The sequence below is a fragment of the Molossus molossus genome, unplaced genomic scaffold, assembly GCF_014108415.1.
Source record: "Molossus molossus isolate mMolMol1 unplaced genomic scaffold, mMolMol1.p scaffold_m16_p_11, whole genome shotgun sequence".
NCBI classification, from domain to species: Eukaryota; Metazoa; Chordata; class Mammalia; order Chiroptera; family Molossidae; genus Molossus; species Molossus molossus.
The window spans coordinates 76,290,560-76,304,780 of NW_023425346.1; the positions used below are offsets into that span (position 1 = coordinate 76,290,560).

General features: G+C 42.8%; 1 protein-coding gene across 1 annotated transcript in view; it reads right to left on the reverse strand.

Annotated features, from left to right (window-relative positions):
* Positions 1-14,221, reverse strand: part of RAPGEF4 (Rap guanine nucleotide exchange factor 4) — a 282,253-nt gene that overhangs the window by 206,929 nt on the left and 61,103 nt on the right. Inside the window, exon 4 of the mRNA XM_036254269.1 lies at positions 5,295-5,441. Coding sequence (XP_036110162.1) covers positions 5,295-5,441 — 147 coding nt within the window. The remainder of the gene's footprint in view (positions 1-5,294; positions 5,442-14,221) is intronic.

Genomic DNA, 14,221 nt, shown 5'->3' on the forward strand with positions numbered 1-14,221 from the left:
TAGTCCACATAATAGTCCACAAAGCATGATGCAAAGCTGAAACCATCTTTATACAGACACATTAGACAGAAAGTCAGGAAGAAAACAAACAAAAAATCCCTCATTTGTTGTTCTAACCACTGGAAACCTTCTTATACTGTATGTGCTGAGAAGAAATTCATGGAATTGAACAATGTTAGTGGCTCTTATTTATTCCAAGAGCCACTAACAATTATAAATACCCATAATCTTAGATTAAATATTAATAACAGGATTAAAACTCCCGAGCTTACACTTAAATACTTTGCCATTTAACTTCTTTACTGAGGGTATACAATGCCACTAGGGTGAAAGAGTTTAAATTATAATGGTCTCAAGAACTAAAAATGATATTCCAAGACTTTTAAATTAAATTTCTTCTGAATGAAATCCAGAAACACAACTATCTTCTTCCTCCCTCCCTCATTCCCTCCTTCTCTCTCTCTTGAGATGCTACTAAAAAAAAATGACATATTTTATACCCTTGTTAGGATATTTTTTAAGTTCTAATAGCAGAGAGATGTGAAAAGAGGAAGCATATTGACCAACTCTCAATAAATTCCCCATAATTCACTTAAGCTAAGAAAATACAACCTAACTTTAAGATGGAACAACGCAGCACCCTCAAATCTGAATGCAAAATTGGCAATTGAAACAGAAGTAAAAAGAAAGCAGTTTTCTTTTTTTTTTTTTATCCTCACCCGAGGACATTTTTCCATTTTTTGTTCAGAGACAGAGACAGAGAGAGAGAGAGAAACATTGATGTGAAAGGGACACATCGAGTGGCTGCCACCTGCACAACCAACCAGGGCCGGGGACAAACTGCAACCGAGGTACGTGACCTTAGCGGGGACCGATCCTGGGTCTCTCCGGACCACAGGCCTACTCTCTAACCGCTGAGCCAAACCGGCCAGGGCAAGAAAGCAGTTTTCATTAGAAGAGATATAGGGTACAAAGAAAAGCATCAAGCTGCCACCTCAGTAATATTTCGGGAGTATTTATGTTATTTGATGAATCTATAGAGACTACTGAATAATTCTCCCAGTCATGTTTATGACAATTTTTTATTTTATTTGTTGTTATTGTTCATCTCACCTGAGTATATTTTTCCACTGGTTTTTAGAGAGAATGGAAGAGAGGGAGGGAGAGAGAGAAAGAGAAAGAGAAACATCCATGTGAGAGAGACACATTGATTGGTTGTCTCCTGCACGACCCGCACTGGGGCCAGGGGATCAAACCTTCAACCCAGTATGTGCCCTTAACCAGAATCAAACCTGAGATCCTTTGGTCTGAGGGCTGACACTCTAACCACTGAACCAAGCCAGCCAGGCCTATGATGATTTTTTAAAAATACTCCGGGTGCCACCAATTTGACTTACAGCATAAAGGACAATGTAAACCAAGTGTTATGTGGGATGAAACTGAATAGCATTCCAAACCTCACATGGAGTTCTCTGAGTGTGCGTCTACCTGTGCAGAGTGGAGGGAATCTGCCTTCGGTCAGGAGAGGAAGCAGGATTCTCTAGCTTTGTGTTGCCATTCAAGTCCAAGTGTGAGATTTAAAATAGACTGTCTGCTCAGCCGAATAAAGAGCTATTTTTATCTGTGCTACCTGTTACTATTAGGGACCATAATTTTCAGAGTTAGAGGAAGTAACCCATAATCCCGGTCCTTGTGTTTTGTCCTTCAGCCCCTTTAAGGGACATCAAGGATATAGATAAGGATGCAATGCTAAATATGAGGTTGCTTGCCATACCGTGGACCCACCATGGCATTCCTCAAAAGTAAATAAACTAATGAGGTGAACACGCAAATTTAGACCCATGATTCAGGTTATTGACTTCTTACTATTCGGACCCTGTGACCCAACACTGAGCTCCTTCCCTTGCTGATGGGAGGCATTCTCCAGCTTACCTTTCTGCCTCTTTCTTCCCGCCATCTCTCAATGCACTGAGCTTTCTACCTGAATTCTGAAGCTATGTAATCCTTCTGTTCAAAATCTTTCCCTTTTGGCATTTGGCTGACAGATTTGCTAACAGGTGTTTTTCACCAGTGTAATGAATAGCTGAATTATAAACTCTATCATCTGACATAATCAAGGAATAGATGTTCTGGTCATCAAATGTTTTATTAGCAGATGAGTGCTATATATGCCATCAATGAGTTGCCCATATTCAAAATAAAGAAATAAAGTTTATTTAATGATAATGATATATTGTACTCTGAAATAATATTATTGACTTGCTCGTTTGTTTTCAGTCTCCTCCAAGTAGAACAGAAACTCAGTCTTGCTCACTGTTATATCTGTACCTGATGCACAGCAGATAGTAAGGATTTGTTGGATAAATGAACAGTAGAATGAACATAATTCAATCTTTTCTATTTAAAACATAGAATTTTACAGTTTCTTAGGACTGTCATGTACTGTATAAGCACAATGTGTCCACTAATAAAGTTCTGATTAACAGATTGCTAGATAATGGAGTTTCTTACATTTTCATTTTAGCCAGTTAAAAAATTGATTGACCACCTAATTTGAACACTTTACCTCAGTGCATGAATAGGCAAATAAAATGAAATATCTGACTAATCTCTTACTCACATAAGATTCCTGTCCCCCGACCAGTAAAGAAGAGTTCATACTAAAACCTCTCTCCATCGCCCTGGCAGGTTTTGCTCAGTGGTGAGAGTGTCAGCCCTCAGACCAAAGAGCCATGGGTTCAATTCCAGTCAGGGGCACGTACTTTGGTTGCAGTTTGGTCCCTGGCCCTGGTTGGAGTTGTGCGGGAGGCAACCAATCAATGTGTCTCTCTCACATCAATGTTTTTCTCTCTCTCTCCCTCCCTCTCTCCCAGTCTATCTGAAGATAGATGGAAAAGTGTCCTCAGGTGAAGATTAAAAAAAAACAACCTCTATCCATCCTTTTCAGGCACTGCCAGGGGAGATCATGCTAGAAACCATGCCGAGGCTACAGATGAGGGGCTGGGCCCATGGAGCTGCAATATCATGTGGCAAGGTTTGGGACACAAGGACCACCCTCAAAACAAATACCTCCATTTAATCATTTTTCTCTAATGGAAATAACTGTGGAAAACAGCCCTATAATGTACTCAGATAAATCTGACCGAGGGACCAAGTTTATCATCACTGACAGTAAGGCACCAGACGTTATGAGCCTCCCTTTGCACTAGGCAGCATCTTTGAGGTTTTCCTGCCGAAATCATTTGCTCGATTTAACCAAGTCTTCAGCCTTAACTTCCATTTAAGGACACCTTGAGGTAGGGGTACAAAAACAGATACCAAGAGAAAACAATCAGACAAATCTTGAATTTGGGAGAAACTGACTTGGCCTTTTTAACTAGTCAATGCCATGGAGAAAAAAAAGGAAAATAAAAGAGAAAGAGAAAGAAAATGGAAGAAAGGAGGGGAGGAAGAGAGGGAGAGAGACAGACTGACTGACTCAGACATAGCAATCAAGTGCAATATATGCTTCCTTATTTGAGCCTGATTTGGGGGGGGGGTGGAAACAGCTAAAAAGGATGTTTGTGGAACAACTGGGGAACTTTGAACTCTTGACTGGGCATTTGAAAATATTAGGATATTGTCAGTTTTCTAGGTGAAATAATAGTATAGGTATGTAGCAGAATACTATAATTTTTCAGATATACATGCTGAATATTTAGGATGAAATGTCATGATGTCTGTCATTTACACTAAAGTCGTCCCAAAAAAACAACAAAAACAACTACAAAGCAAAAAAACAATTGCTGAACTGAATGCAGGTATACAGTTTATTGTATTATTCCTTTTTATTTTCTGTTAGGTTTGAAAAATGTTTAAACCATTTTTTTTTAATATTCCCAGGTAGTAACTTCTCAGGAACTTCCTCCAGAGCACTGAGGGCTCCTAATTAAAGTAAGTTTCTGACCCTTCTCCAAATCATCGCCAGCAGTTCGGAGCGGTCATCACAGACACAAAGCCACTATAATGACACACATCACAGGTAGGAATCTTTTTTGTTCTTAAACCAGTTTTCTGAATTTCCTTTTTGAAACAGACTTTTTCAGTTTACCTTTTAAAATGAAAGCTCCAAAAAGAAAATGGCTTATTTGCCTCAAGCTTGGTCCATTTTAATTGACAGAAAGCCACCCGCACACACCTCACGCAAACCTACTTCGGCTTGGCTTGCCTAAAACTAGATTTTGTCTCTGAACTTTACAGAGCAGTTGGAGCTCTTTAATATTTTCTAAGAGAAACATATCAAACAAGTAACCCCGCAATTTATTCACTACTGCCAAGAATAAAAGTCACCGGTTCCACCACCAAGGCCCTCCGAGGCTTTGCAGGACTTTTAAGGCAAAGCATCACTCATTCACCGGCAGGCCTGCTCCCTTAAGGCGTCTGGCATTTGTTTGGCTCTGGGGGAAACGATTTGATTACACAAAATTCTTTTTAGATCAAGTTTCACATCTTAGCTACACTGGGACCGGTGGTGAAGCCTGCCAGCGCGATGGGTGAACACTTGGACATACTGAGCCCAGGACAAAGATAAGGAACAACCACAGGTTAAAATCAGAAGCTTGAAGAACTGAAAAGGAATGAGCATGAAAGATGCAAGGCTTAGCTGGGCCCTTCTAAGTGCTCCACTTGCCATTATGGCATAGAAGACGATTTATTCCTGCACTTCCTGTAAATGAGCGCGGTGTCCTAAGGGGCGCTGGGGCGCAGCGGTAAATGCAAGAGCCACCAGGACCAGCCGCATCCATCCACTGCTGTGCCACCTAAGCGTTTTGAAGTTGGCAAGTAACCAGACATCTTTATGTCTCTCCTTTCCCATACCTTATGGGGCACATCACTTTTAAAAGCATTTAAATGTAGCAGATGGTAACCCCATTCATTCAATTTTACCAGGGAACATGTCAATGATGATTTTTAAAATGCAAAAGAAAATGTCAAAGTATTTTGTTCCCTGGTTAAGAATACATCTGTGGAATAGGAGGGAGGAAATACATAAAACACTCTATGGTCATTCAAGAAATAATTATAAGGTATGTCAAACTACAGAAAATTGAGCAAGCACTAAATTAAAAAAAAAAAATTGTCTGTGTCAAAATGGCTTTTTCACTCACTTATTTCAAAAATAAGTTTTGAAATTAAATTCCACCCACCAGCTCAGAACAGAACGCATTAAGACCTGACGGTAGCACCACCATCCATGTGGCAGCTCCTTCTCTTTTCTGCAACCACATGGATTGACGAAGAAGCCTCGGGCTCACCTCCCACAGAGCCTTGAAGTCCTTCTGCTCGACGCGGAGCAGCTCGCTGCTCTCCCTGGTGACGATGGTCGCATGGCGGGGCGTGTTGTCCAGGATGGACTCTCCAAAGGCCGTTCCGATCCCCAGAGTACAGATGGTCACGGCATCCTGAGAACCCCCAAAACTGGTCATTAGAACATTAAACAGCGAATGGATGGGTGAGTTGTCTTTTATTGCAAGTATAATTTGTACACTATAAAACACTTGGTTTAATTGCACAGTTCAACAAATTTTGACCCAAAGCAAAACACAGAACATTTTTATCACCCCCAAAGGTTCCCTCATGCTTCTTTCTGTCAAAACCCTCCTTTCCGGCTCAGACTGACAGACCTCAGAGGAGGGATTTAGGGGGAGGGATGAGATAAACCAAAGAACTTATATGCAGGTATATGTAACCAATGGACATAGACAACAATGCTGGGGGTCGGGGGGTTCAGGAGGAGGGTATCTAGGAGGTAAAAAGGAGAAACACCTGTAACAAAAATAAATTAGTAAAAATTGCAGCAACAACAAAAAACACATTCCTTTCAGCACTGGCCAGTTTAGCTCTTCAGTTAGAGTGTTCGCTTGCTCACCGAAGTGTTGTGGGTTCGATTCCTGGTCAAAGGTACATACCTGGGTTGCAGATTCAAACCCCAGCCCTGGTTGGGGCATGTGCAGGAGGCAACCAAGTGATGTGTCTCTTTCACATCCATGTTTCTCTCTTCCTCCCTCCCTCCCTGCCACTCTATCTAAAAAATAATAATAATAATTAATGGAAAAATATCCGCAGGTGAGAATTAACAAAAAACAAACCAAAAAAAACCAACCTTCCCTTCAAAGGTGATCGATTTATTTCTATCACTATAAAGGAGTTTGGCTGGTTTTAGAACTTCGTATGAAAGGAATCAAAAACTACGCCCTCTTTGATACCTGCTTCTTTTCTCAATATCATGTCTGTAAGATTCACCCAAGTTGGCGCATGGATCAATATTTCTTTTCTTTTACCGATGAGTAGTTTTCCACGGCATGGAGAAGCTACAATCTGCTTATTCGTTTTCCTATTGGTGGACATTTGAATTGTTTCTAGTTTGGGGACATGATGAATAAAGCTACTAGTAATAATCTCATGCAAGTCTTTTTGTTATCTTTGTCTATGACTATTGTCTGCTTTAAGAAGAAAGGGAGAAATCTTAAAAACAAACTAAGGTTTTAGCGAGGAGGAACAAGTATAATATCTAAGTGGGAAACTGGGATAGGGCTGCTGCTACGTCAGTCTGTCTTGAAGAGAAGAGGAAACTGAGGGTCAGAGTGGTTGACTCACAGAGCCCTCGTTCACACAGGTGTGACGAGTAAAGCAGTCAAAGGACTGCTCTCTGACTACAGACTCTAAGCTTTTCGTATCATGCTGCCTCCTGCAGTCACAGCAGAGTAAAAACAGCATCTGATTAAGTGCAGGATGGCTAGTTTATAAAATGTTGTGAATCAATGATTTCAAAGTTTCTTAAGGCATCCTAAAGACGTAATTTCCTCTCTGCATGCAACATTGTGATGATATTTGGATTTAATCCTAACTAGTTTAAAATAATACAGATAGCCACTCAAAATCACCTGGACCGTAATTTTGCAAGGTATTACCAACTAAGGGAGCTGCACAAGGGGAACCTGAGTTAGAAAGCAGTTTTCCTTGTATGCATCTAATACACCATAATAGGTAAATGTTATTAAGATCAACTTAGTGACTCTGTAATCATATTACCAAGACAAATGCCCATACGAATCCAGTTCCTTGAACCATAGCAAATTGCCTCTGCACAGATATTACCATATAAAATTGCATCCAGGAAAAAAAAAATCAATAACATCTCAGAAAAGGATAAAAGACTAGAGGAGAATTTAAGAACAGCCTGCTAATAAATTTTCCAGAAAGTCCGTTTCAAACAAATTCGGTCAGAAATGTATCCCCAGAACTGACGTGTCAATAGTCAGTGATAGTCCAGCACCTCTGAGTAATTTTCAAATTCGAGTAAAAACACAAGGTGGATTATGATAAATCACAGACTTCCATGAATTCTCTAGCATACCAGGTCCCCTGGTGAATTCCACTAGCTTACTTTACTTTATCATCTGAACCCTTCCGAAAGGATTCTTTTGCCTAATTTGCACTTTCCAGTGTTAAGTTTTATTTTAAAACGTGACAGGCATGGATCATAAATGTCACGCCTGCCACTGTCCACGTAACTAAATATCTAAAGGGATCCACAAAGCATAATGCAGCACAAGGCAGATCTGTTGTTCATGAGCTGCTTGTAGATTCTTATGGATTAAACAGCCTTCTCCTTTCTCACCTTCCATCCCTGATACATGTAGTTTGTCACCAAAAGATTGACCAATAAAGACATCAGAGGTTGTGCAAGTCACAGGAGCCCGTCTTCTTGCTAGTGACCAGCCCTGGCAGCCAAAACAAAGGATTGGAGTCACTCTTGGATTTCCCCTGGAGAGCGTCACATTGCCCACGCCTGACCCTTCGGAATAAAACGCAGGCGTGTCAGTACTGCCAGCTGTTCTCCCAGAGCAGCCCAGGGGCAGGACCTCTGTGAGGAGAGGTGCCAGCCCCCAGCATTTGATCAAGCACCCGGGTCACCGGCAGGGGCCACACTCTCCTACCAAACTGAGAGTAGGTCTGTCCTTCCTACATTTCCTCCTTCCTGCTTGATCCACTCACATGTCAGGACAGAGGCACACATACAAGACATGACCTTGAAATTAGGACAGTAAAACCTCACTTGTATTACTTGCAAGTTCAAATGTTAATCTCAGCAGGCGCAGTAGTTTTAGGACAAACTAACTTAGACGTCTGAAAGGATTTGGGAGGTATGGATTGGGCACCGGGATCCTTAGGCCCAGGGAAGTAGAAGGTCCTACGAAGAACATGTTTACTCTGAACACGAATCACCGTCTTTAGTCCATGGACGCTAGACCTCACTTGCATTTGAATTCCAGGCAGGGCCTTGCAAGGTGCTTAGAAACGCCGAAGGCGGGAGCAAGGAGCAGGAGAAGCCTGGGAATGTGGTAGAAGCACTTTCTTGTTGGCCCACTAACATCTAACCAGATCCCTAGAGGTCAGGAGTCCGAGCCTGAAACCCTGTTGATGTGCTTAATGCCTGCCTTTGCCTGTGCTGAAAATGTCCGTTTCTAGACGTAACATTACGCATACTCTGGAAACCTGCTTATGTCTCAGTACTGATCGAATAGGGACCACTCAGACTACTTTATGTTCTTCTCACTTGCAGGCTGATGTTCAGACAGGCTACCTGAAAGAAAATATTTATGGTGACAATTTACGGTGACATAGAGACTGAAGAAAACAATTAGCACCTACTCTGGAAATATAAAATATTAACAACAGTGAAGGAATGTCCCATTTTGGGATAAGATGGCTATTTATTTTAAGGACTGTCAAATATAAAATGAAAATTTAAAAACTTGAATGTCTATACCCTAAGAAGCCTGAAACACCAATCAGAAAGAATATATGTACCCCCATGTTCGTAGCAGCACTATTTACAATAGCTAAGATCTGGAAACAGCCCAAATGTCCATCAGTAGACAAATGGATAAAAAAGCTGTGGTACATATACACAATGGAGTACCATGCAGCTGTAAGAAAGAAAGATCTCTTATCCTTTGAGACGACATGGAGGGACCTGGAAAGTATTATCCTAAGCGAAACAAGCCAAGTATCATATGAGAAAGACAAGTATCATATGATCTCACTTATTTGTGGAATATAATGAACATAATAGTCTGAGGAATGGGCTAGTCCCAGAGACGTGGAAGTGGGGTACAGACTGACAATCCCCAGAAGAGAGGGTGGTGGGGGAGAGATAAACCACAGAACTTATATGCATGTGTGCATGAACAATGGAAATGGGCAGCAAAGCTGGGGACAGGGTGGGGAGGGTGGGGGAAGGGGAATCAGTGGGGAAAAAAGGAGAAACATCTGTAACAAAAATAAATTAATTAATTAAAAATAAAATAAAAAAATAAAAACTTGAGTGTCTTCCATATATGAAGGTGGTTTAGCCGATGCTGCTGGAGTCCTGCCAGGTCCCCCCACCCCTGTCCCTGTCCCCTCCCTCCCCCATCGTGAGCTGGGTGGTTGCCATACACACCCCTGCAGCGCTCCGCCCAGGCAGAGTGCTGGGCCGTCAGCCCGGCTAGGTGCACTCTCCGCCGAAGCAGCACGAGAGGAGGGCTGAACACCCTGGCTCTCTACCCTACAGTTTCTCAGCGGGGCCCCTGGAGCGTGAGCTCAGTTGCCCACAGTGGAAATCCTCTTATCAACACACTTTCATCGGCTTTCCTTCATTTCTTGTCTCAGTTCCCCGCCCCCTCATAACGCTTCCTAGGGCCACGTCAAAAAAAAAAAGCAAAAACACTTACGGCCAGTCGTGGTCTCCCAGTCAGCTTCTGGAGAAACCAAAACAAAGGGTGGGTCTGCCAGACTTGTCTGTGAGTCCCATGTGACCCTGAAAACATCCTAGGGTGGCCCTGGCCAGTTTGGCTCAGCGGTAGAGAGTCGGCCCACGGATCAGTGAGTCACGGGTTCGATTCCAGCCAAGGGCACGTACCCCAGTCGCGGTCCACTCCAGGCTGGGACCCCTCTTGCCCATTAGGGGGGATGTAAGCTGTCATAGCCAGAAACTGAGCAGTACATCAGCATTTCTGCTTTCCCTGCTCTGCTCCTGAAACAACAAGAGTTCCTACCTCAGCTGGAGAAGCTGAGCTTTAGTCTTTCTGTGTCTCTGCCTTGATAACCTACCTAGTAGCCCAATTCTTCTCCAAAATGGCTGATCACCTTGTCTGACAGCTCCCTGGACCCCAGTGCCCCTCTGGCACCTTTCTTCTGCCAGGCCTCTTTGTCAACCCACCTGTCTGCCCATCTCCACAGCTGGGTCTGCCCATGACTAAGCCGTCTCCGTCATGTTACCACTCGTGAGACCTGCCTCTGCCCGGCACCGTCCAAACCCCCAGGGCTGCAGGCTGCACGGTTCTTCCCGAGCGTCCTGCCCAGGTCCTGCGGCTCTGCCTGAGCATGCCTGGGAGGTTCCCACCTCCACCTGCCGCCCCGGGCTCCAGGTTCTCTTGTGCTCAGCTGGTACCGACTTGAAGTCGTGAACGATTTCTGCCCTGTGTGTGTTACAGTGGGTAGGCGGGGTCTGGCCACCTCCATTCAGAGAAGCTGGTACTGGGTAAGTGAACAAACATGTCAACAAAGCTGCCCTGCTGGAGGGCAGGGAGCATCAGGCAAAGACACACGCCGGAGGCACCCAGCATTCGCACACTCCACGCTCAGGGGAGAAGCCCGGGGCAGCACGCAGAGGCACGGGCCTGGGCGCCTGGATTCAGCACTGTTCTCTGCCACTCACTGACCTTGTGGCTTTGGGGGGAATGCTCTCAGGCCTCAGAGCCTCGTCTGTGAAAGGGAAGCAAACTTTCTTCTAAGATTATTAGCAGGATTCAATAGAAATAAAATAATACACATACAGTTCTGTATGGTTCCTGGCACATTGTAGGGACTCCAAAAATAATGGAAAGCATTATTTCTGACTTAGCCATATTTACACACATGTATAGCTTATCAAAGTTTCTAAAAAGCAAATTATATTTTTCTATTATTTAAATAACAGATAATCTCTATATTCGTTTCCTGTTAATCTTCCATTAACGATGTCTTTTCAACACTTAAATTCCAAGTTTCTCTGACCCCCAGTCTGGATGTCAAGTGGTTTGAATGATCTGCAAAACACTTCACCTCTCCGGGGAGCTTGTATTCAAAGAAACCCTTCTGAGGACTCCTGCTGCAAGTCAAAGAATCCTTTCGTTCTGCTACTAATCACCCCTTAATTTATCTGCTTTGTATGTCAGAATTATGGTACACTGGGTTCTCTTAAAGCAGCATTCTCGTCTGAGGCATTTTATTTGTTTGTTTCATTACAAACATAGCTCCAGTATGAAAATGGGACGGGTGCTAAGAAAGCCGGTGGTCATGTCACTGACATCCAAGCTAATAAACTGTGCCTTGCAAAGGACGTCCATAGACATCCACCAGAATCCAACTGACACGCGTTACAAACAGTCTGATGAAATCTAAAGTAACCAACGCTCCACAAAATGAATGTTAAGACTTCTCTGTGATAAGCACGTTAAGATTTTTTTAATTGTCCTATAACTTCCAGGGCTATCTGATCGTTTTGTTACGTATTTTTGTAAGATTCCACAGATAAGTGAGAGCACATAGTATTTATCTTTCTCTGTCCGACAGATTTCACTTAGCATAATACCTGCAAGGCCCACCCACCTTGTTCCGATGGTAAGAGTTCCTTGTTTTTCATGGCTGTGTATGTATCACATCTTTTTTTTTCCTTTATTGATTTTAGAGACAGAGAAAGGGAGAGGGAGAGAGAGATAGAAACATCGATGAGAGAGAACATTGACTGGCCACCTCCTGCATGCCCCCCACTGGGGATCAGGCCCACAACCTGGGCATGTGCCCTGACCGGGAATCGAACCAGTGACCTCTTGGTGCATGGGTCAATGCTCAACCACTGAGCCACACCGGCCGGGCTATATCACATCTTCTTTATCCTTTCTTCTAGAGATAACACCTAGGTTGTTTCTATGTCTTGGCTATAGTAAACAATGCTGCTATGAACATGGGGGTGCAGATATCATTTCAATTTAGTGTTTTCATCACCTTTGGGTCAATTCCCAGAAGTCAATTTGCTGAATGACATGGTAGTTCTATTTTTAATTTTTTGAGGAATCCCCATACTGTTTTCCATAGGGGATTGTACCGCTTTATATTCCCACTGACAGCACACAGGGCTCCCCATCTCCACGTGCACACCAGCACTGGGGGTCTCATCGTTTTGGTGACGAGAATTCTACCAGGCATGAGGTGCTACCTCATTTGAGTTTTAATTTTCATTTCCTTAATGACTAGCGATGTTGAGCATCTTTTCATGTACCTGTTGGCCTTACATATATCTTCTTCAGGTCCTTTGCTCATTTTTTAATTCGGTTATTTGATTTTTGCTACTGAGTTGAATGAGTTCTTTATATATTTTTTATATTAACCCCTTATCAGACATGTGGTTTGTGACTATTTTTTCCCATTCCATAGGTTGTCTTTCTACTTTGTTGATGGTTTCTTCTGCAGTGAAATTATGCGTATTTACCTCACTTCCGTACTGTTCACAGTATATCGATTATTTTGGATACATGTTGGGTTAACACGAAGGAACGAATTTGTCCTTCAAGTGTGTGGACCCTAAAACACAAATTTTAACAGCCCTGGCCAGTTTTGCTCAGCGGTTAGCGCATGGGCCCGCGGTCCAGAGAAACCCAGGTTCAGTTCCCGTTAAGGGCATGTACCCCGGCCCTGGTTGGGTCATGCGGGTGGCAACCACTCAATGTGTCCCTTTCATGTCGATGTTTCTCCCTCTCTCTCCCTCCCACTCTATCTGAACAAAAAAAAAAAAAAAAGGAAAAATGTCCTCAGGTAAAGATAAAAACAAAACAAAACACAAATTTTAATTTTAACAAAGCAATATTTTTACAATTTTTATTTTAGTACTATAGGCAATTCTTGCCATTAAGTTTGGTAGTGCCTGTTTGTTTCATGAGCTTGAATTTATTACTGAGACTTATTGAATGCTCCAAGTTCTTTTAAAAAATAAAAATTTAATGAAACCTAATCTCTGAATTTGTCAAGACATTAGACAGTATTTGCTGTCTAAAGGATTTATTGCCAAGCACAAAGGGAAAAATAGTTCTAAGTCAAATGCATATCTGTGTGTGTGTGTGTGTTGCACGTGCATGCATTTCTAACCGATAGCAAGGATGAGCTTTGTTACTTTTAGAGCACTTCCCTGGAGTCGGAGTAATACACACAGCTCAACGAGATGAGGCACGCTGGCGGCAGGAGGTCCATCAGGATGGACTGGCACTAGCATTGTGATCACTGAACCAGGGAGGCCAGCCCATTGCAGCAGAGTGGCCCTCTGGCCAGTCTGCCCTGCACTATGGCTCAGTCTTGCATCCACCCAAAAGCAAAATTAAATGGCAACAACCCAAATATAGTATGTAGATGTATCATGCAGGAGCTAAATAAGCCTGATCAGTTCCGAACAAATAACATGACCTGAGCATAGGCCAGTGGTAAAAGATTACGAACTACCACTGTGGGCTTGGCACCTTTCAAGTTTTATGGGCTCAATAAATGTGTTCAGAAAATGTTTCCCAATGATGACAATGTTCTTTGTCTGAAAATAATAGGGTGAAATGAGAGAGAATGGAAAAAGCAGACAGGCAAAGGCAGAAAGAGAAAGATAGACCCATACGAAGGAGAAACCTGCCTGTCCTTTGCACTTTGTAAACAAAATTATAATGCTTATAAACATCTTTGGCTCAGCAGCTAGAACATCAGCCCACAGACCCAGGGATCTCAGGTTCAATTTTCAGTCAAGAGCATGTACCTGGGTTGCTGGTTTTGTCCCCGGCCCCTGTCAGGGTCATGTAGGTGGCAACCAGTCGATATGTCTCTCTCACATCAATGTTTTTCTTTCTTTCTCTTTCTCTCTCTGTCTGTCTGTCTCTCTCTCTCCCCCCCCCCCTCCTTCCAAACCTCCTTTCCACTCTATCCCTATCTAAAAGTCAACAGAAAAATATCCTTGGGTGAGGATTAACAACACATCTTTGATGTAGAGACAAAGAGAGGGTAAGTAAAAGCACATTTTACTTTGGGGGAGAGTACCCGTCATAAATCCTTTTCCAAAACTGAGCTAAAAATGGCCAGAGAACTTCACGGAGACAGATGCGAGGATGTATAAAATGACCAATGC